Source organism: Terrapene carolina, unplaced genomic scaffold (genome assembly GCF_002925995.2).
Source record: "Terrapene carolina triunguis isolate 2854851 unplaced genomic scaffold, T_m_triunguis-2.0 Scaffold62, whole genome shotgun sequence".
Taxonomy (NCBI): domain Eukaryota; kingdom Metazoa; phylum Chordata; order Testudines; family Emydidae; genus Terrapene; species Terrapene triunguis.
Window position 1 is genome coordinate 41,179,228 of NW_020664413.1, and position 23,533 is coordinate 41,202,760.

At 42.7% G+C, this 23,533-nt stretch overlaps 1 protein-coding gene across 5 annotated transcripts; it reads left to right on the plus strand.

The window, feature by feature from the left end:
* The first annotated feature begins 2,678 nt into the window (after nt 1–2,678).
* HNRNPA3 (heterogeneous nuclear ribonucleoprotein A3) lies at nt 2,679–22,703 on the plus strand. 5 transcript variants are annotated; one of them, XM_024198498.2, is made up of 13 exons: nt 2,679–2,752; nt 4,416–4,532; nt 8,539–8,641; nt 16,272–16,394; nt 16,484–16,630; nt 16,714–16,924; nt 17,171–17,260; nt 17,343–17,447; nt 17,543–17,623; nt 18,509–18,682; nt 21,617–21,742; nt 21,821–21,890; nt 21,980–22,703. In XM_024198498.2, the coding sequence occupies exons 3-12, from the start codon at nt 8,576–8,578 to the stop codon at nt 21,871–21,873; spliced, it is 1,176 nt and encodes a 391-aa protein (XP_024054266.2). In that variant the 5' UTR covers nt 2,679–2,752; nt 4,416–4,532; nt 8,539–8,575; the 3' UTR covers nt 21,874–21,890; nt 21,980–22,703. The 5 variants fall into 5 exon arrangements, with proteins under 5 accessions (XP_024054266.2, XP_024054268.2, XP_024054265.2 ...); XM_024198497.2 differs by lacking the exon at nt 2,679–2,752 and adding an exon at nt 3,224–3,327; XM_024198500.2 differs by lacking the exon at nt 4,416–4,532 and having other exon boundaries at nt 2,712–2,752.
* Nucleotides 22,704–23,533: the final 830 nt, after the last annotated feature.

The window sequence follows — 23,533 nt, forward strand, 5'->3', positions numbered from 1 at the left end:
AAGCCTTCCACCACCTGCACCCCTTCAGTAAAACCACACCTATTGACTTACTCCACCCAATAAACTGGTCTTGTGACCATATATAGAGGGAAGGGGGGAAGCCTACAAAGAGATAAATACTGACTTGTTCTACCTATTATTTTGGCTAAAAGGTGTATTTGAGTTAGTGTATCCTTCTGAAATGGCTATTGCTACAATCAAAGAGGACAAAGATATTCAAGACTATGTAAGAAGAAAGGATGAAGACTTTTACAGGTTGACTAGCTTTGGGGGGTTTTATGCTTATTCTGGTGTCCTTCTCCAAAGAGACAGAAAGAATTGCTTACCTATACTTATAACTATTCAGTTTGTGTCCTTCTTCTATGCTATGTGTAACAAACAAATTAAGTACTTCCCAGTCCTATTTATTGGGTTACTTGACAGTTTGTTAATCCACTTCTTCCAGTCCCTAACACAAGGGTGTGTGATAACAAAATCAAGAGAAACCTGGCCTAATTGGTGATGAGCTTGCTTGTTACAATACTGTAGCTAAAACTTTCAAAGGTAACTGCAGATTGAAACTATTGCCTTTATTTTTAGTGCTCAATTTGAGACACCTTAACATGACCTGACTTTGAAAGTGTAGGTGCTCAATAATTCCTGCAAGTAAAGCTGTTTACAATATATCCAGTTGAATATACAAAAACTAAGGTATGCAAAATCACTCCTGAAAAATCTTGACCACATTTGTGCACAATTTAGTGTTAATCTAAGATTACTTTTGCAGTATAGATTTCTGAAAAATTACTATTTTGAGACAGGAGGCAAGGCTTTTCCAATATTGCTATGTCTTATGATTTTATCATAACTGCAGTGATTTTTGTGGTATTTTTATTTTAATGTGCCCTATGAAAACATGCTGAATAGTGCCCATGCATCAATTTCCTTATTCAAAATGGCCACCAACTACTACTAGGGTATGTCTACACTACAGGATTAATCCGAATTTAGATAATTCGAATTTGGGAAACAGATTGTATAAATTCGATTGTGCGCGGCCACACTAAGCACCTTAATTCGGTTTTAAACCACATTAATTCGGTGGTGTGCGGCCACACTACCCCATTAACTTAACCACAGTAATTCGGTGGTGTGCGTCCACACTAACCCTAATTCGAATTAACAAAATCGATTTAGGCTCTACTCCGTTCGTCGAGGTGGAGTACAGAAATCGATTTAAAGGGCCCTTTAATTCGAATTAACTGGCTCTGTAGTGTGGACGGGTGAAGGGTTAATTCGGATTAAGGCAGCTAAATCCGAATTAAAGTCCTAGTGTAGACCAGGCCCTACTCTCAATGGAGCTGAAGCCACCAAGATGGCCACTGTTTCCCTACAGTTTCTCTGCATATGGTAGCAAGACTGCCCTTTATAAAGTTGGCTGCCATCTCCCACTGTTTTCAGTGAGATTGATGCCATCCCTGCAGGCAAAATGGCTGCTATTCTATGGTTTAGGGGGTTAGCAGGACATAGGGACTATGAGGAGCAGCAGAAATACTGTGAAAGGTGAATGGTGAGAATAAGGTAGAGCAGCAGGTGGATCTATAGGTTGCATGGGGATGTGGGGCTGAAGGGGTGCAGAGTAAAATGATGGGGGGAAGAATGGCAGTAGCACTCCTAGCCTGGGGTAGTGGTGGGGAAGAGATGGCCCCTCTGAGCAACCGGGAGAAGGCAGTCATGCCAACTCTTGCAAACTGATCATGAGTTAGGGCATTTTTTGTTGGCACCTGCAGGAGCTCTGCTGTGATGTGAGAAGTTCCTCTGAGCCTGTGACTTTTTTCAGGGCTGGGCAATGGCATACTAGCAAAATTCTACGTGAGTGCCTTGGGATTGAGGATACTACAGATCTGCCCTACCTACATGTATGGCTAGATAGCAGGGAGAGGGACCTGGGGTGAGGGGAAGCAGTGATGTGCTGTTACTCCTCCTGGGCAGAGAAGTCCTGGGGAAGCAGGGGGATTCAGAGAGCTGGTATTGGTGGGGCACAAATGGAAAAGTCCCAGGGCAGCAGGGGGTGTAGAGAGTAAGTGAGGTCTCCATCTGAGTATCCAGGGAGAGGATTGCATCTTGTGTGCATTACTGGTTGACTTTTCAACCTGACATTATGACACACTGGCAGAGGAATAAAGGGGGAGTTAAGAAATTAAAAAAAACTGATTAAAAAACTGATTTTTCTAGGCCAAACTTTGTCTCGTGACTTTTGATCTCTTGAGGGTGGCAATCCCGTGTGTTTTTAAACTCTAGAACACTATTTTATCTCACTAAGTTACTAACTCTCATAATATTCAGCGTTTGATGGGTGGGTTGTTCTCTTTAACTAATGCTGTTTACTGTCTAAAGTGTTGTGTATTTTTGCCCTTCCTCTAATCTGCTGCTATTTTCCATTTTGCTTGATGGAAGTGAGCCCACATTACCCTCCCGTGAATTGCGTAGGATTTTTGAGGGTGAAAGTATGGCTGCCCTTAGAGAAGATGGCTCACCCCCCTTCGTTCCAACGGGGAATGAAGGCAATTGGCTGTCAGGGAAGATGGCTGCTCCTTTGAGGTGTCAGATATAGCAGGAAGAAAGGCTGGGGTGAGCACTATTGGGAGGGCTGAGAAGGGAGGTCCTTGAAATCTGGAAGGGCAGGGAAGAGAGACTAGGAAACGTGGAGGGGGCGGGGAGCAGGAGGCTCGCTGGACGTAGAACCGAAGTGGGACAGAGCTCCCAGACAGAGGTGGGTAGAGTCCTTCCATCAGGTCGGGGGAGGCCCTCATTTTTGCGCATATGTACTTAAGGGTGACTTGATAGTGCACGGCATATGCAACTCAAGCCCCGTAGGCTGCTTTCCAGGCTCTTGCAGGGATATTCCCTGAGGCAGGGGGCTTGGATTTATGTGTTGCGGTCCTATGTCGATATCCGAGTCAGGGGCTGGGGCATGGCGGGCCACGCGCGCTGCGCCTTCTGAACAGGGAACATTCGTCTCTCCGCCCCTCCCCACGCTGCATCTTGTATGTCTATCCTCCCCTCCCCCAGCTGTGGCTATTTCATACAGCGTTCTTGTTCGCAGCTTCCTTCCCCCCTCAGGGGTCGGGATCGCCCTGAGCCGCCCTCCCCGGCTTCCTGGCGGGAAGGGGAGGACAGAAGGAGGCGGCTCCGTCACCGCGCGCGAAAGCTCTGCCGAATTCTCTGTTCCTGAGCGCACGCGCTGTCTCGAGCCCGCCTCCCCTCTTCTCACGTGACCCCTCCTCTCCCTTTCGGCTCCATATTGAATTTGAAACTGAAGGAAACGAGTCTGGTCACAAAATGGAGGTAATCGCCGCCGCGTTAGCGCCGCGTGGAGGGAGCGGGGCTGCTGTCTGGCCAGACACGAGGGAGGGATAGTGAAGTCGCCCCCCCCCCCCCCCGCGCTGCTTTCGTGCCCGGCCGGGCTCCATGCGGGTGGATTTGGGACGGGAGCGCAGGCAGCTGGGTGTGTCGGGCAGGCTGGCGGCAAAACGGCTCCGCTTCCCCCGAAGGGTTTCCCCCGACCCAGCCGCCTCGGCGTTGCGAAATAGCGCACTGACCGAGGGCGGGGGGAGGGCTGCGCTTCATGCTCCAGCCCCTCAAGCAATAGGGCTGCGGCCGCCATTTTACTGCCCTCTGAGCACTCTACTCCCCGGGGGTGGGGGAGGGAGGGAGATTGACACTATGGGCCCGGCCAGGAAACCGCAATCCTCGTAATAGCCCCCCGCCGGGAGGGTGGGGGTGGAGAGTGAGCCCCGGCCCCCAGTAAAATCCCCACCGCATGCACCTAAAGGAGGAGCGTAATTTCCAGCAACCCCCCCTCTCGGCATCGACAAACACTCTCCAGTCGGCACCCGAGAAAGGCTGGGACACCCTCCAACCCACAGCTGCAAAATGCCATCCTGCTGCCCCCCTTCCTCCTGTAGAGAAACCGCAAAATGCCATCCTTCTCACTGCACCTCCTGGGGGAGAGACTGCTATACGTGACACCTCCCCACCTCCAGAACAGGCTGGCAGTTGCACCCACAGCAGCACAATCCCCACTGTCCCCAGGGGGAGAAACGTCTAAAGCCAAAGTCTGTCCCGGCCAACAACCAACATACAGCTGCCACGACTCTGGGAAGAGAGACAAAGGAAGAGTCTCACACGGAATCTGATCCAAAGCCCATTGAAGTCAGACTCCCATTGACTTCAATTGATTTTTGGATCTGGCCTACACTGAGAGTAAGATACAAAGCAAATCCTACCACCACCCATGGAAGATCCTGTAATGCCCCAACTGTTGGAGAGAGCTCTTACACAGCCGTTCCTTTCTCTGTGATCCATTGGGGAGGGATGTGGGTATCCCTGCTCAGTAGAAACTCACAGCAAGATTCCACCACTCCGTTTCTCAGGTATCCAGGCCTGAAGCGTGTAAAAGCAACTAGAAGAAAGGGAGAACCTGGCTGCCTCCATTAGTAACTGCTACTGCATAAGAGGCAGAGAGGAAACTCCAGACGATAGCATAACAGGTCAGAATAACTTTCTGTGTAAGCAATTGTTTTAGTTGCCTCAGGGATGTTGCACAGTTTGCAAATGGTAGGGGAGCTGTCCTACTGACATTTAACAGTGTGGATCATGATTAATATAGCTTGAAAATCCATGGTGTACCTAATCAAATGATAATGCTGCTTACATTGGGAATGGGTTGTCTGCAACAGTGTAAACCATTTACATTGTTTCTAGCCCAGTTTTAGTTCTGTTTATGAAACTATCCTGTTTCCCCGAAAATAAGACAGTGTCTTATATTAATTTTTGCTCCCAAAGATGCGCTAGGTCTTATTTTCAGGGGAGGTCTTATTTTTCCTGGAGCTTCGGGGCCTTATATTCCGGGGTGGCCTTATTATCGGGGAGGTCTTATTTTCGGGGGGATGCCTTATATTACAGCGAGAGGCAAAACTGGAAGTAGGTCTTATTTTCGGGGGATGTCTTACTTTCGGGGAAACAGGGTATGTTTTAAAGGAATTCAGATATATTTGCAATATATTATCCTTGTCAGAATTGGCTTAACTACAGCTGTGTTTAAATGCAGTGCCATAACTTTCTGTGAAACACATTGTAGACATAGCACTGCCAAATGTCGTGCATGTTGACACTTCTGCATATTGTAAGCCTATCAGGCCTGCCTGCATCCCAGTTGATACCTCATGCATTCAACTGGCCTCTAAGCCAGGGGTGGGCAAACTTTTTGGCCGGAGGGCCACGTTGGTGGTTGCAAAACTGTATGGAGGGCCGGGTACGGAAGGCTGTGCCTCCCCAAACAGCCTGGCCCCTGGCCCCTGCCCCCTATCCAACCCCTCCCACTTCCTGCCCCATCAAAACTCCTGACCCATCCAACCCCACCCCTCCCTTCCGCTTCTTGTTCCATAACCGCCCTGGGACCCCATCCCCTATCCAACCCCCCCTGCTCCCAGTCCCCTGACTGCTCTGACCCCTATCCACACCCCCGCCCCCTGACAGGCTCCCTGGAACTCCCACACCTATCCAGCCCCGCTCCCTGTCCCCTGACTGCCCCCCGGGACCCCTTGCCCTTTATCCAACCCCCCGGTCCCCTTACCATGCCGCTCAGAACAGCATGTCTGGCAGCCGCGCCGCCCGGCTGGAGCCAGACATGCTGCACTCTCCTCAGCAGGTGCATGCAACCCTGCCGCCCAGAGCGCTTCCCGCACGGTGGCATGACAGTGGGGAAGGGGCCGGGGGCTAGGCTCCCCGGCCAAAAGCTCAAAGGCCAGGCAGGATGGTCTGGCCCACCTGCCTTAGTTTGCCCACCTCTGCTCTAAGCACACAGTAGTAGTTCCTCCTGGGCTCCTGTGTTCATTGTGGCACCAGATTTCAGGCAGCGTCTCCACCCTTCCTGCAGTGCTGGCCTGCATAGAGCCTAGCTGGTGGTGACAACAGCTGCTGATAGGAAAGTGAGGGAATTTAGAACCTTAAAAAGGCACAGTAGAGGTCTAAAAGGGGGAATAGATTGAGGAATCTCCTCCCACACCTCTTAACAACTCCCCCAGGCATGTGCTTGCGTGCATCAAAACCCACCCATGCTCCCGTTTGGCAGCCCCTGACTGCCTCCAATTCGTGGTCCCACCACCTGCCTCCTCCAGCTACCCATAATTCCCTATGTTCTTCAGAAGCAAGGAATAGACTCCTATTTTCTCCAACACCTGCTCTGAGGAATCTTGAGAGAGAAATTGGTGATTTTTACCTCTGAAATGACATACATGAAGCTGCACAAAACTTAGCATTGAGGTAGACAGTGTTTGAGGACAATAGAGAAGCTCTGATGGTACTTCATAAATGCTCCTATAAAAACTCCTGTTTCTAAACAGGATGTGTTGTTTAAATCACAGCATTTAAATTTGGATTCAAATCTGATCAAATTAAAGTTTGATTTAAATCTTGTCTTGTCTTAGTTTACAGAATAAAAGTTCATTCTCATTTAATGTAGAATCAAAACCTTTATCTAGTCTACACATTTAATGCATGCAATATCTACCTAAAAAGCTAATAGTTCTGTTTGGTAACTTGCACATGTGATGGTCAAGCAGTTACTTGGTTTACTAATTACATTTTTCAAATACCATTGTTGGACTAAACATAGAATTGCTCCTGATTTACTAGATTCTACATTGCTATATTTTGCTGAATATGTTAGAATTAAATCTAAAACCAACATACAGTATTAAAACTATTTTTCCCTTATTGGGGATTCCTATATTGGTAACAAAATGGGATATGGGATAATTTTAGATTATTGATACTTCTTGCCCCATGAAGAACTGTACATCTGACTCTTACTAACTGGGGTCTCTGCCTTCCCCAGGATATTCTTCAGTGGCTGAAATAAAAAAAAGTACATTGAAATCACTGATTTATATATATCCTGTAAAAGCTAAGTATATAAAAGCTAAGTTTAGTAAACTGACTGAATTATCACCAGGGCAGAGAGAATCTGTCCTTGTGTTTTCAGCTTATACTTTACTCCCACTTTGGAATACATTTACCAGAATATTTCACAGTTGAATAGATTATATTGTAAATTTCTTATGGTGACTAGAAAGTTTAGATGTTGACTAAATCTGTGTGCAGTTGTTTCCAGCTATTCATTTAGAAGTGTAGAGGAAATTGAGGGCCTAAACTACAGTGTTAACTGAAATAGCCAAGGAGTAGAGGGGACATGCTGCCTTTCACTTGTTAAAGGACAATAATCTAGTACAGGGGTTCTCAAACTTCATTGCACCATGACCCCCTTCTGACAACAAAAATTACTACATGACCTCACAAGGAGGGACAGAAGCCTGAGCCTGCCCAAGCCCCGCTGCTTGGGTTGGGGGAAAATGGGGGAAGCAAAGGCCAAGGGTTTTAGCCCCAGGTGGGGGGCCTGTAACCTGAGCCCCACTACCCAAGGCTGAAGCCTTTGGGCTTCAGCCCTGGGATCCAGCAAATCTAACACCATCCCTGGCGACCCCATTAAGGATCCTGACACACTTTGGGGTCCTGACCCACAGTTTGAGAACTGCTGATCTAGCACACGAGTTCAGACACTTTTCAATCTTGAAGATTCTTGTTGACTACCTCCCTTATTTGTGACTGCATGTGCCCTTGGTAACTGTAAGCAGTTTCTTACAAGACAGATATTAGAAATGTTATAGGTTTTTAGCTTTAATTAAACTTACAACGGGAAACAAAGATGAGGCAAAACCATCTGACCAGTTGTACTCTACATACAGATCACTAGTGGTCAGCTTACCACAATCTTGGACTTTCTGAACTAGCAGAAACCCACAGTGGCATTAGAGGATTCTTGCATTAATGTCTAAAGTAAAGCATTAGAGCAATATTTGCTGTTATGGCAATGGTTTTTCCCATGTTATAGTGCTCCAGTCTTGTAGGCTACTTGCTCAGTGAGTAGAACACAAGGGGAAACATACCCAATAAAGTAGGGAAATCATCCTGTTAATAAACAATGTTTGTTAAACATTGGAGGCTTTAAAGCCGTGGTAGGCAACCTGTGGCCCGCCAGTGGTTTACCCTGATGGGCTGCAGGTTGCCCACCATTCCTTTAAAGGATATCAGGAACAGAATCTAAGACCAGAAATGAAATTTTATGTAGTAAGATGAATCATATATTGATAGCTATACAACAGCAGTCAGATTTCATGGTGTTTTATAAATCAACTGAAACATTTTTTTCAGACCTCACTTCCCTAACTAGCAATTAGAGTAACTATCTTAAAAATAACCTAAAGGTTAAACACAAAAAACAAATCCCGTTGCAGCACTCTTCCTCTAAGCTTCCATCTACTGGCTTGTAACTTGTTCTACTATTTTTTTTTATAGAGCTTTGCCCCACTGCCATACCCTGCCCCCCTTAGTAAAGCCACTTGTTTGTTCCAACCCATGGAAAGGCATGCTTCTTTACCTATGGGGAAGAAAAAGACCCCAAGAGGTAAATATTGACTCGTACTGCTTGTTTCCTAGGTTAAAAGGAGCAACTGAGTTAGTGCATCCTTCCAAAATGTCTGGGATCAAAGAGGAGAGAGATATTGAAGACTACAAGAGGAAAGGAAGAAGATCTTCACAGGTAGTGTTTCCTTTATTTCTTAAGTTCATTCTGGTTCTCCTATATGGGTAGATGAATGAGTCTTGTCTGTCTGAATGTTTCTATGCCAGGTATGTAACAACACTTCACCATTCATCCCTGCTGGGCTCTATTAACAACTTGTTCAAACACTCCCATCCCTTGCATTACAAAAACCGAAACAAAACAGGGTCCGAGCAACAAACTTGTTTGCTAAAATGTTATGTATAGTTTATTACTTCTACAGGACAGACTCTGAGAATGAGATAAAATCTGTACTTCTATTCTGTTACTATAACAAAATTTATCTTACAAATGTCCTCAAAGTTGCTAATTTTCACTGATTGAGGTGTTTTCTGCTTTACTGCTTATGCTCAGGAGCATCAGCAGTAAATTAATGAATTCTTGATCTTATAGATTCTAGGACTGGAAGGGACCTCGAGAGGTCATCGAGTCCAGTCCCCTGCCCGCATGGCAGGACCAAATACTGTCTAGACCATCCCTGATAGACATTTATCTAACCTACTCTTAAATATCTCCAGAGATGGAGATTCCACAACCTCCCTAGGCAATTTATTCCAGTGTTTAACCACCCTGACAGTTAGGAACTTTTTCCTAATGTCCAACCTAGACCTCCCTTGATGCAGTTTAAGCCCATTGCTTCTTGTTCTATCCTCAGAGGCTAAGGTGAACAAGTTTTCTCCCTCCTCCTCATGACACCCTTTTAGATACCTGAAAACTGCTATCATGTCCCCTCTCAGTCTTCTCTTTTCCAAACTAAACAAACCCAATTCTTTCAGCCTTCCTTCATAGGTCATGTTCTCAAGACCTTTAATCATTCTTGTTGCTCTTCTCTGGACCCTTTCCAATTTCTCCACATCTTTCTTGAAATGCGGTGCCCAGAACTGGACACAATACTCCAGCTGAGGCCTAACCAGAGCAGAGTAGAGCAGAAGAATGACTTCTCGTGTCTTGCTCACAACACACCTGTTAATACATCCCAGAATCACGTTTGCTTTTTTTGCAACAGCATCACACTGTTGACTCATATTTAGCTTGTGGTCCACTATAACCCCTAGATCCCTTTCTGCCGTACTCCTTCCTAGACAGTCTCTTCCCATTTTGTATGTGTGAAACTGATTTTTTCTTCCTAAGTGGAGCACATTGCATTTGTCTTTGTTAAACTTCATCCTGTTTAACTCAGACCATTTCTCCAATTTGTCCAGATCATTTTGAATTATGACCCTGTCCTCCAAAGCAGTTGCAGTCCCTCCCAGTTTGGTATCATCCGCAAACTTAATAATCGTACTTTCTATACCAATATCTAAGTCGTTAATGAAGATATTGAACAGAGCCGGTCCCAAAACAGACCCCTGCGGAACCCCACTCGTTATGCCTTTCCAGCAGGATTGGGAACCATTAATAACAACTCTCTGAGTACGGTTATCCAGCCAGTTATGCACCCACCTTATAGTAGCCCCATCTAAATTGTATTTGCCTAGTTTGTCGATAAGAATATCATGCGAGACCGTATCAAATGCCTTACTAAAGTCTAGGTATACCACATCCACAGCTTATTCAGAATTCCTTCCATTTTTCTCAATGAGAGGGAAGACAGGCTATCTGTAACTAAAATGAACAACAATTCCTTACAACCTCTGAGAATGGAAGTGAGACTATACCTCGTAAAAGTGATAACTTCCCTATCAGGTCCCTCGGCATTTTTAGTCCTGAGAAAAGACTTGGTTTTTGTAACCTTTCCTTGTAGGTCAGGTTTTCTAAACCTTTTATCACTTCTGTTCCTCTCCTTTGGACTTGCTCCAATTTACCTGCATCTTTCCTAAAATGTAGCACCCAGAACTGGACCCAGTACTCCAGCTGAAGCCTCACCAATGCTAAGTAGAGTTGGAATATTACTTCCAGTGTCTTACGTACAACACTCCTGTTAATACACCCAAGAATACTAGCCTTTTTAAACTTCTTCATATTGTCTCATTCAATTTGATCTATTATACCCCCCAGATCCTTTTCAGCAGTACTACCACCTTCCATTTGTTCCACATTTTGTAGTTGTGCATAAGGATATTTTGTATCAAAAGTGGTCCTTAAACCTTTTAAAAACAATGCCATAACTATTACATTCTATCCAAAGATGCAAAAAAAGTAACATCAGTCGCTCAGTCTCTGAACCCACAAGCAAAAAATGAGTTAAATGGTCATTTTAGGGCTGCAGATTTCATGGTGGTGAAAATGTTATGGATGTGGTTTCTCTGACTTCCATGCAGGAAGGCTTTAGGTGGGTTGGCCTGCCAGCCTGGTGAAGAGGGGAGGCCCTGAGGATGGGGTATGTCCCTCAGTGGTGGCTCCTATGGGGTAGGGCCTGGTTCTCCATTCAGGGCTTTGCAACATGGGCAAAGGGTCTCAGTGCCCCCATGACTGAGAAGTGACCAGGCCAAACCTGAGTGCTGATTGCAATATCCAGAGCAGGGAGCCAGGCTAAGTCCTACAGGATGTAGGAGCTGCCATTGGGATGAATGTAGGGCAGGCTTGCTCTTCAGCCTCCATCCCCTTCCTTACTGGGCCAAGATTAGAGTTGCTGTGCAGAGGATAATGATTCTGTTGTGGATGTTGGTGCTCCCTCAGCAGGGTGAGGAGGAGAACATGACAGAGGAAAGGCTGTAGACGCTGGCCTATGATTTTAACAAGATACTATGTTAAAGTATTGTATAAAAAATCACAACCTATGGCTTTTACTAAAGTTACCATTACTGCTGATTTTCTTGATTAAAAATGTCATGACAAATCTGCAGCCAGTTTTCCAGAGGACAAGTGTCTCCACCAAACACTGTCACTAACTGTCAGTCTTATTTTTGGTCTCTGAAAATACTTGGGGATTGAATAGGCTTGGAGATTGAGCTGCCATATCTTATTCTTAGCTAGGGTTGGTCCCTGAGCTGCCATATCTTATTCTTAGCTAGGGTTGGTCCCTGCAGATCAGTTGGTATACACTGACAGTGCCAATACAAGCTTCTCCACAGTTCCTATCTGCATGTCTTTTTTATCCCCCTGTTGATAAAGGATATTGATATCTCGGGCTGTGAAAACAGCACCTGTAAGTAATCTGGGAAAACACTGTAATCTAAGTGTTCCTCAGAAGCTGTTGTGCTATAAATATGAAACAAGTGAACTGGTGTTGGAGCTGCTTCCCAAAACATAATTTGCTGTTGCACTTAAGTGCTTTTTAGTCTTCCGTGGCTAACTTTGTGTCTCTGGACAAAGCGTAGGCTTCTCATGGAGTGCTGTGCGGGCTTGCAGAGGGGGTTTTGGCAGCGGTTTCCACATGTAGGTGGAAATGCTAGGATCTGGGGGCGCCTGTACAAGGGAAGGACAGAGACTTAAGGAAGCGGCGCGTTCGCACCCGGCCATGTCTTGTATTTCGCCCCTTCCTCATGCGCTCCTGTTGTGGCTGCTTAGTACAACGACCCTGGGGTCTCTAAACAGAAAATGTTGGTCTTGCATATGGTGCCAGAGACGCTGCTCCCACAGGAGAAAGAGGGACAGGCCCTCTCCCTCCTCCCCTTGCCAGTAAGCGACAGCTGGGTGCGCGCGCTGGTTTCAAGCCCGCCTTCCTCCTATCACGTGATCCCGCTTTCCTCTCTGCTCCATATTGAGGCGAGGGTGAACGCGGCGACTCGTGTCCGGTCACAAAATGGAGGTAACCGCCGCCGCGTTAGCGCCGCGCCGGGGGAGCGCGGCAGCTGGCCTAGACTGCCGGGAGGGAGGGGGGGCTGGCGGCGGAGCGTGCCGCCTGGGCCGGGTCGGAGCAGAAACTGGCCGCTCCCGTTCCGGAATTCGCCCCCTGAATAGGCGTCTCGGCGCCGCGAAATGGCGCGCAGGCCCGCAGTGTGGGCTCGGGGGAGGCTGCCCTTCCTCTATGCAAGAGGCTGCGAGCGCCTGTGCTGCGTTTCCTCTCCATTGCAACCATCTGCTCGGGAGGGGAATGGAACAGGCTGAAAGTAGATGACATGATATAATATTCAGCATAATCCTGGAGACTAACACCATAGTCCATCTCACACACGCATGAGGGACAATGCTGATCCCATCCCGAGGAAACTAACATCTAGAAAACCCCAGCCATCCGTCCCCAGAGAAAATGAAATCCTTAACAAGTTAGCCCTGCTTCCCAAGCGACAAACTCCCAGAAAAAAACATCTTCCTGGAGAGCTTCTTTAAAATAGAAACATCCCCCTTCACTCTCATGCAAAAAAAAAAAAAAGAGAGAGAGAGAAAAAATCACTAGGAGGAGAGTGCAGTACCCAGCAAAATACCTCCTGCCTCAGGGAGAAACTAATGCACCAAGATCTATTCCTTCTTGCCCAATGAGAATACAATACACAAGAAATCCCAAGGAAAGACTGCAGTTTGTGCAGGAACCAGGGGGAGAAAATGACACAGCAGAATTCCCCTTCCACCAGGAATGACTCTTTTCAGTTGTTCTCCAGTCTTATTCCTGGAGCATAGATAAGACCTGATTTTTCTCTTATTTGTATATTTATATTAAAATGGCAGGCCTGATACATGTTGAAAAACAAAAGGGACCAGGTCCACTTTTTCTCTTTGTAGGTCCCTTTTAACAAAGGAACCCAGCTCAGTTTTTCTGTTAGCAGGCTGAACTGCCAAACAAAATTCATGTTGAGATAGCTTTTCTTCACACTTCCTTTTGCTCCATTACTGTGAGCAGGCAAGTTTGAAATATTCAAGACCTTTACTTATTATTTCTGTAAATTCAGTGCCTGCTAATACTAAAACAGACAGGCACAGCAGGGAAAGGAGTGTGTGTACATATACAATCAAAAACAAAGCTGGCTAATGTAAATGTAAAAAAACATGTAGGTTAAATACTGACTCTTTAGCATATGTCATGTAAACTTATGAATGCTGCTGATTGCATTATATTGCAGTTAATATCAAGCAATAATTACACCATGACTAAACTGGAATCTTTAAAATTTTTAAATACAAATGTAACTAAAGTATTTGGAGTAAAGGTACTCAAATATTTTCAGAGTCTGGACCATTTAAAGTATTTCATGACCCATGTCTCCCACTTGCAGTCATAGGACCCCGGAAACCCCCCTCTCTACTTAACCATTACATAGTATTTGTATGGTAACTAAGTCAGTTGTTTAAAATATAAAACTAATATGGGGGTGGGGGGGATGCTTTTGGCTATCTATAGTTTCTCATCTGAAAATGAGAGCCAGCTCTTCATGAATCACCAGCCATTGGTCTTTGCACTATAGTTTGGAACCCACTTAATTGAATATTTCCCAGAAGTGGTACAAAATTCAGCCTTAAGCCTTTGTTTGCTAAGCACTCTTGAACAAATAACTTATAAATATGTTGTCCTTCAAAGCAGCCATATTGCATTCACTCAAAGGGAAATACATTTTTTTTTCTGAAAAAAACCAAATGACTGTCCCTAACCTGAGAGCAGGACTGGAATGCTCCACTTGCAGATTGGAGTGGCAGATCACATCTGTCTGAGGCCAGGGTTACTTGATCCATATAGTTGTATCTACAATCAGCCATCCTTCAGTTTGCCCTGTTTCTGCCCCACATTAGCCTGTTGGGAGCAGATGCAGTGGTCCCTCATGCACATACCCACTGTAGGGCTTTAATTGTGCACAGGGCCTTGTGCCAGCACTCCACTCTGGAGTGTGTTTCCTATTTCTTATTTTGTGACTATGCTTTCATAAACGTTAAAATAGTCTTCTACTGCTTTTCCCACATGAGCTGTTGTATGAGTTGCCCAGTAGTCTTAAAGAGATGTAATCAACTTGTAACACTCTTTAATTTTTAACCTGCTGTGTAATTTAGTAAAACCTGTGGTTACAATAATTGGTAAGTTTGCCGAAAAAATGTTGTACATTGTCAGCACTTTGACTGTCAGTTATCTCCTTCATTGCTTAAGTCACTTGAAACTAATAGGAAGGAGAAAACCCCTTACGTCTTTAAACTTAAAAACAAAATTCAAAATATACTGTTAAAGCAGTGGTTCTCAAATGTTTGTACTGGTGACCCCTTTCACACAGCAAGCCTCTGAGTGTGACCCTCCCTTATAAATTAAAAACACTCTTTTTATATTTAACACTATTTTAAATGCTGGAGGCAAAGCGGTGGAGGCTGACAGCTCGTGACCCCCCCATGTAATAACCTCGCGACCCCCTGAGCGGTCCCGACCCCCAGTTTGAGAACCTCTGGGTTAAAGAACTCCCTGAGAAGCTGCACTCTGGGAAAACTAAACTGTGCATTTAATTTTAATAGCTCACATTAAAATTTAGCTCAACTAAACTAGAAACAAGCTTTTCCTTACTTTTGCTTTCCATACAGTAGTTGTTCCTCCAGCTTTAACCTTGTTTCATGGGCCCAGCTCAAGAAAGTACCTTGGGGCCCTTTTTTCACAGCACTGTTGAGACTAGTGTTTCAAGATACTTTACATTGTGGCCTTTTAGAAAAACGTTTGTTGAATGAAGACATAAAATAAGCTTACACTTAATTCAGATTTCCAAAAATGTCTTAAATTTGATCTACAAAAATAAGTCATAGAAGATGTTCTAGCATGACCTAAATGTTCTTTTAAAATACTTGTAATTGCTTCACTAATTTGTATACGATCCACATTTTTAAGCACTGTCTTCACATGTCCTTGCAGCTTTTTGCAGCAGTTTAACTAAATCTGTTTTTAAAATAACACCTTCAGGTAAATCAGTTCAACCCTGCCATATAGACAAGACCTTGTTTCACTCTTGGACAAGGTGTGGGGCCACAATGCTTTTCGTTATACTTTCAGACTAACATAGCTAATGGCTGTTGGTGGATGGAATTGTTGCTGTCCAGTCAGAAAGGTTGGCAAAGGAGACATTTGAATCTTGCTATAAGAAAGCTTTTACAACTTTGTTTGCCTCTGTACAGGGGCCGAGATGCTCAAAAAGTGACTGATTTTGTATATCTTAGTTTTTAGTTGCTTATCTTGAAAGATCCCATCCTCTGAAAATTGGGCCCCTTTATAGTGTGGGCTCCCAAAGTCACTGGTCACTTAAATCTAGCAAAACAGCATGTTCTCAGACCACTGAGACTCTGGTCTTCAGTTCCTTGACGGTGCCCTTTGGCTTGGTGTCTTGCTTTATTTTTAACCTTACAGAAGTTATTTGCCAGTATATAGTGGTGGCTCACTTATAATGAAATCCATAGGATATAGTTCCTGAGACTTGCAGATCAAATAGCATTAACATGCCATAGATATTTGGATACACTTTAAAAATAAACTGTTTGATACTCTTGTATCTAGCTATAGGTATGACCAAACTTGTAATATTAAAATTCAAAACCAAGTTCTAGCCTGCTAAACAAAACCACACATCACTAAAGAAGCTAACCAGTGGAAATACTTAAACCTATTCTTCACCGAATGTTAAACTTTTTTTATTGTTGTGAACAAAACTTATTTAAATATTTATATTATGGGGGAAAAACTCAGAAGAATTGTTAGTAATGCTACCAAACTTGTTAACTTGACAGGACACAAGTGTTTGGTGTAGCTTGCTGAGAAAATGTCTTGTTTTTGCAGGGCCATGACCCGAAGGAGCCAGAACAGTTGAGAAAACTGTTCATTGGAGGCCTGAGCTTTGAAACAACAGATGATAGCTTAAGAGAACATTTTGAAAAATGGGGCACGCTCACAGACTGTGTGGTAAGTTGTCATAATTCAAAAAATGTTTCTGAAACAATGTAAATATCTAAATGTAGTAAGATGATAGCATGTCTCTTATGCTCTTGTAGGTGATGAGAGACCCACAAACAAAACGTTCCAGAGGCTTTGGCTTTGTGACATACTCTTGTGTGGAAGAGGTAGATGCTGCAATGAGTGCTCGACCACATAAGGTTGATGGGCGTGTGGTCGAGCCCAAGAGAGCAGTTTCTAGAGAAGTAAGTCATAACTTAATTTGTACTGAGTATATTAAGAAGTCATGAGAAATATAAAGTACTAAATATAATTTCTGGCCTTCTAGGATTCTGTAAAGCCTGGAGCACACTTAACAGTAAAGAAAATATTTGTTGGTGGAATTAAAGAAGATACAGAAGAGTATAATTTAAGAGACTACTTTGAAAAATATGGCAAGATTGAAACCATAGAAGTCATGGAAGACAGGCAGAGTGGAAAGAAAAGAGGATTTGCTTTTGTAACTTTTGATGATCATGATACAGTTGATAAAATTGTTGGTATGTGACTGTTATAGAATGTGAAATTACTTGAAATAGTATAACTGATTTTACACAGACCTGAACCATGCATGGAATGTGTTATTAGTAAGCAAATAGTTGACTGAAAGTATGCTACAAGAAATATTGCATGTAGTATAATCTTTGCTTTTAACCTGTGCTTATGCTTTTACTAAAGCTTCGTGTAGCTCATGTTCTAGTGAACAGTGAAAACGAGAAACTATTTCAAAATTGTTTATTTTCTAGTTCAGAAATATCATACTATAAATGGACATAATTGTGAAGTGAAAAAAGCACTTTCCAAGCAAGAGATGCAGACTGCTAGCTCACAGAGAGGTAAGTTTGAGGTGGTGCATAATGGGATATTTTTACATAGATTAGTTTGCATTTCATTTAATATATGTAAAATGTCTTGTAGGTCGCGGGGGTGGCTCAGGCAACTTCATGGGTCGTGGAAGTTTTGGAGGAGGAGGAGGTGGTGGTGGTGGAAATTTCAGCCGAGGAGGAAACTTTGGTGGCAGAGGTAGATGATTGAGTCTCTTTCATATTTCATCAAAATGAGATGTTGGCTCAACCAGACTTCTGTTTGTTCATGAAAACCTCTTTTCTTTGGTCCAGGAGGCTATGGTGGCGGTAGCGGTGGTGGTGGGAGAAGTGGAAGCTTTGGGAGTGGTGATGGATATAATGGATTTGGCGATGGTAAGCATATCCTAATACCACTTGGTCAGAACTGGCTTTGGACTTTGGAAAGTGAGGTTATTTTGGCAGTGATTGTTTTCTTGGATATTGTGCAACATGAGTTGAATGACTTCCTTTTGATATTTTTTTTTCAGCGCAGTAACATCTTCCCTAGATGAGCAAGTTGGTTAAAATGAAACTGATCCAAGTGTAAACTGAGCCTTAAACACATCTACATTTAAGTAAATGATGGTCAAATAATTCATTGAGTGAAAACAGTTAAATGAAAGCTAACTTTTTCCAGTCCCTATGCCTGCTCTGGCTGAAACCTCAAGGGTCAGATATGACCAGATGATATGAAAGTTGACTTAATATCTGAGGTTCATATGTAAAAGATTTCATAAACTTGTAATCTTAGCAGACTTGGGTTTGGATTAACATCCAAACCAGTGTCTGGACAGAACTTCTGCAAGTTTCCCATCAGTGAGATGTGTAAGTGGCACTTCTGCCTTTGAGAACAGTAGACTATTTTAGACCTGATCTTCCAAACACATGTGAAGTAGTCACATTGAGTTCAGTGGTCTACTCTTGTGTGTAAAGTTACTCCCCAAAGAAATGTTTGCATGATTGGTCCCTTGCACAGTATGTTGATTTGAATCTTTTTCAATATGCCTTTTTTATCTATATAAAGCAAGAACACCTGGCAGTGATGCAAATATAATTAAAGCTACTTTATTGCTTTTGGTACAGACACATAGACTAATGTGTTGTGACTTACCTAGCTATTAATTTATCAAAGAGTATTCTTGTAGCTGAAGAAAACTTAGCATTTCAGTTGCAGCATACTTATTCTACTTAAATCTATACCTAATTTTTTTGGTACACTGACTAATCTTTCTTTTTTAGGTGGGAACTATGGAGGTGGCCCTGGTTACAGTAGTAGAGGGGGTTACGGTGGTGGTGGAGGAGGACCAGGATACGGAAACCCAGGTGGTGGATATGGTGGCGGCGGTGGTGGTGGAGGAGGAGGAGGAGGTGGTGGATACGATGGTTACAACGAAGGAGGAAATTTTGGTGGCGGTAAGTAGTAGTTGCAGATCTTTAAAATGTAGCCTATAGCTCGCAAATCTAAACTATATAGAACCTAAAATTACGGGCTATAGTAATCCTTCTAGAAATGACAGAGGTTAGGGTTTGGCCCCAAATATAATCAACATAAGGATATTGCAGAGGGGGTAAGCGAACTTTCCTTATGTTTATGCTTAATTGTACAGGCTTTCATTGCTCAGGAATTTTTTTATAAAGAGCAATGACCATAATTTTTGGGGTGGAGGGGGGGAGTAGCAGATAGAGGAGAGACTTTCTTCTGATGTCTTGAGCGAGGAGGAGTAGAGAATTCCCAGGACTATGCCCAACTTAATATATCAAAATTCTGTAACGTGGCGTGAAGGTATTTAGTTTAATCTTTCATAACCTGCAGACTACTACTATTTTGGCCAGAAAGTAAGATACAAAACTTCCCTTCCTCCATCCTGTGACCTCAGCAAGGTTTGAATATCAAAGTCTGTATAAGACATTTAAATACTAACACTTAAGTATTTCAGTTTATTGCATTTTCTTTCATTAGGAAATGAGTGCAAAATTACTAATTAGACTGCAAAAGTCAGGAAATTAGTCACTACCACTCTTGATATGTAAACTATATTTGACAATTAAGCTTATTAGCCTCAAACCATCAATATAAGTATTAATAAAGGGATTACATATAGGTTAACTATTAGCAAAAGGTTGCTTTCCTAACAAGTCCCTGTGTGTTATGAATGGGTAAAGAAGGGAGGGGCATTTTTGAAAAGTTGAAATATCACCAATGTCTATACATGCAGCTTTCAATGAGGACACTCAGTGTTTTTGGTTGCATAATGGTGTATTAGAATAAAGACCAGGTCTACACTACACATTCTTGCTAGTATAGCTGTATTGGTCAGAAGGGTGATACCTGATCAACATAGCTGTGCTGGTAAAAATCCTTACTGTAGGATGCAGGTACACTGGCAAAACTCTGCTTTTGCCAAATGTAGCGTACATCCCTTGATGTCTGGAATAAGAGATGCCAACAAAAGTAGTTGTGAAGGTATGAGCTGAACTCATACTAGGAGCACTCTGCCATTGTAATATACCCCTACAAAGCCCACCTAGGGCTTGCCTATGGGGGTGTGAGTTGCAGTATGCACTAAACCAGGGGTCTGCAACCTTTCAGAAGTGGTGTGCTGAGTATTCATTTATTCCCTCTAATTTAAGGTTTCGCATGCCAGTAATATATTTTAATGTTTTTTTTTAGTTCTCTTTCGATAAGTCTGATATATAACTAAACTATTATTGTATATAAAGTAAACAAGGTTTTTAAAATGTTTAAGAAGTTTCATTTAAAATTAAATTAAAATGCAGAGTCCCCCGGACCAGTGGCCTGGGCAGTGTGAGTGCCACTGAAAATCAGCTCGCGTGCCACCTTTGGCACGCATGCCACAGGTTGCTTACCCCTGCACTAAACCATTGTACTGTAAATACCCTGTGTAGGCCCTGCTAGCATGAGCATAAAAGCTACCTAGTTCACATTAATATACTCCTGGCAGTGCATGCCACAACTCACTCCTATAGCCTGCCCTGGGGGCTGTGTAGACCTGGCCAAAGGATGAGTCTGTTTTGAAAGGTAAGGAAGTCCCTGTCAACATAACCAAAATGTCTCTTTCCACTAAGTTCAATCAACTTGATTGGAAACCCTTCCAAACACCAATATAGACAATTGTAATGTATTTTATATCTTACAAGCTTATCTGGCTTGATTGGAAGACTTTTTGCTCATGTTGATGGGGTTTATGGGGCTTTTATACTCTCGGGCATTGCAGTGATTAATAGGATTAGCTCACTGATTAACAAATTGGCTTTTCAGTTGATTTAATTAAGCCAGTGGAGCCCCTTTGAAGGAAACTTTCTTAAATCAGTGTAGAAATGGCTAATATAAATTTAGCTAAACTTGGTGATATTAGTTCAGCCACTCCTACACTGACTTAAGAGCCCCACAAAGGCATTGCACTACTTAAACCAGATAGGTGTAACTAATTTGTTTTTTAATCAGTGCACTTTCTATATATAGACCTGGCCAAAGGCTCCAGTTAAGCACATTCTTAAGTACAGGGCTAATCAAGCCATTAATGGTTAACTGGCCTTTTTGGATATAGAAGGAGGAGTGGGTCCTGAATTGATAGTTTGTTTTTCCTATAAAAGGGGGCGGAAAACTCTCTGCAGTTTTCCTGGATAACTTTTCTCTTCCAAGACTGGTTGGTAGCTAGTTAGCAGCTATCAAGGACTTGAAAAGGGTTCATCTTGTTTAACTGTTATCTCTAACTGTAGAACCTTCATCTAGCGATGCTTTTCGGCAACTAATATAGTGCGAACCCACAAATACTGCTATAAGTTCTGCCTTAAAGAGATACTGAATTACAGGTGGAAAGCTGTTAATTTGGGTAATTATGGTTAGGGTGCCTCAGTAGAAAAACTGACTTTCTGCCTTAATAGAGGTAGAAATAGGAGTGACATAATGGTGTGGATGCTTGGTCAAAGACAAGGTAGTACATGTTCTCTTCCCCAAGATGGTGTTAAAAGTTGGACTGGCATGGGTTAGCGTGAGGCTGTGGCAAGCCATATGACCAGAATTTTGTAAAACTTGATTATAAACACTAATTTGTCCACATTGCTCTCCCTCATAAGAAAGTTAAGACCCATTTCTTACTTTCCCCTAAATCAGAAGTGATGTTTCACGTTTTTCTTTTGTGGGTGGGGAGTGGAGAGAACTTCTATGTTGAGGGCTACATTAACAATACCAGTTTTGAGTTTGCCTTTCACTTCTGTGGCTTAAGTATACAACCTGAGGCCAATCAGTGGGGTTCTTCAGGTTTTTGTGTTTGAAGCTGTCTTAGGTGGTAAATTTGGGATGATTAAAAATAAATTTTGTTTCAGGTAACTATGGTGGCAGTGGAAACTATAATGATTTTGGCAATTATAGTGGACAACAGCAGTCAAACTATGGACCCATGAAAGGAGGTGGCAGTTTTGGTGGCAGAAGCTCAGGCAGTCCCTATGGTGGTAAATATAACTCTTTGCGCAAAAAATTTTAAACACTTGCAAAGAAATTTTACGTAAATATATATATGTTACTTGTAGGTGGTTATGGATCTGGAGGTGGCAGTGGTGGCTATGGTGGCCGAAGATTCTAAACTGAACCAGAAAAAGGGTGGGTATATTATACATATAAATGACAATGATGATGAAGAATATACAGCTGTTCACTGAGTAATAATTTTCTTATCCTGTATTCAACAGGCTACAGTTCTTAGCAGGAGAGAGAGAGCGAGGAGTTGTCAGGAAAGCTGCAGGTTACTTTGAGACAGTCGTCCCAAATGCATTAGAGGAACTGTAAAATCTGCCACAGAAGGAACGATGATCCATAGTCAGAAAAGTTACTGCAGCTTAAACAGAAAACCCTTCTTGTTCAGGACTGCCATAGCCACAGTTTGCAAAAAGTGCAGCTATTGATTAATGCAATGTAGTGTCAATTAGATGTACATTCCTGAGGTCTTCTATCTGTTGTAGCTTTGTCTTTCTTTTTTTTTTTTTTTCATTACATCAGGTATATTGCCCTGTAAATTGTGGTAGTGGTACCAGGAATAAAAAACAATTAAGGAATTTTTAACTTTTCAATATTTGTGTAGTTCAGTTTTTCCACATTTAGTTCAGACTTTAACAAAAATAAAGAAATGTAGCTTAGGGTGTTTCTTGTTAATAGAGAAGATTGATGCATTTCTCAATTACCATTTTGTGTTAACTTTAACTGTAGAAACACCTGATTTGCAGTCTTAAGGGGTCTAGTCTCAATGCATATATGTAACTCCCATTGACATGAGTTATATATATCTATATATGCGCAAATAGAGAGAACATATGTTGCATTATAGTTTGTTTAGATGTATTATTAGGATTGAGTTATTTAAACTAGTGTTTGTGAATGATAGAATTAAGCTTACTTTCAAATGAAAATTTCAAATTACTTTTTGGTTTGTGCATATTTTTTAATTTGTAGTTCTGTATTAGTGCTGGCTCTGCAAGAAAATAAGGCATGATAAATATTTTAACAAGACTTCCTTTAGCTACATAAAAACTGCCTCCAGTCTCATTTTGAGATATGTAGGGGATACCTGCAGTCTCTTGTTCAAGTTCTGGGTGAAGAGGAGATGGACTTGCTTTTACCTTTTTCAAATTCTTGTAAAGCTCAAAAGGGTGAAACTCAAGTGCCTATTACCTTAGGGTATGAAGTTAGATATTTTTTGGATGAAATTGTGCTTTGAAGAGAGCAGCCATGATGTCTTTCTCTTGAATTAACTATTTCATTTGAAAGTGCTGCTGTAGTGAGAGAATAGGTATATGTTGTAAAACAATTTAATGGCTATATGCTTCCTTGTATACACCCTAGGCATTTTTTCTGGACACATCCTTCTGACTTGGAACAAAGAGTAGCACAGGTATAATCCCTGACAGTCTCAGGTAATTTATTTAAAAGCCTCATGATGATGGGCAAACTGTCATAGTTCAAGTATTTTACTTCTGAAGATATGGGTTCAAGTAAGGGATTTAGGGCTATTTAAAAATAAACTTGGTCATATTTTAGTGGCAGGAAATCTTTAGTTCCATTATTTGGGATAGATTTGATACCAGCGTCAGTTTGCTTAAGAGACGCCCATAATCAATTCAGATATGATACACTGGATGGTGGCGGTGTATCAAAGTGGAATACAAGCAGAATAACTGGGTAGGTGACAGTAATGCTGAAAAGGATCTGGGGGTTATAGTGGATCACAAATGAGTCAATGATGAATTTGC

Excerpts from the sequence above, each read along its gene's own strand:
- HNRNPA3 (XM_024198498.2), top strand. The coding sequence starts at position 8,576 with ATGTCTGGGATCAAAGAGGAGAGAGATATTGAAGACTACAAGAGGAAA. Across the intron at positions 16,631-16,713 it reads AGAGAGCAGTTTCTAGAGAA|GATTCTGTAAAGCCTGGAGC; the intron begins GTAAGTCATAAC and ends CTGGCCTTCTAG. Across the intron at positions 17,448-17,542 it reads AGGAAACTTTGGTGGCAGAG|GAGGCTATGGTGGCGGTAGC; the intron begins GTAGATGATTGA and ends TCTTTGGTCCAG.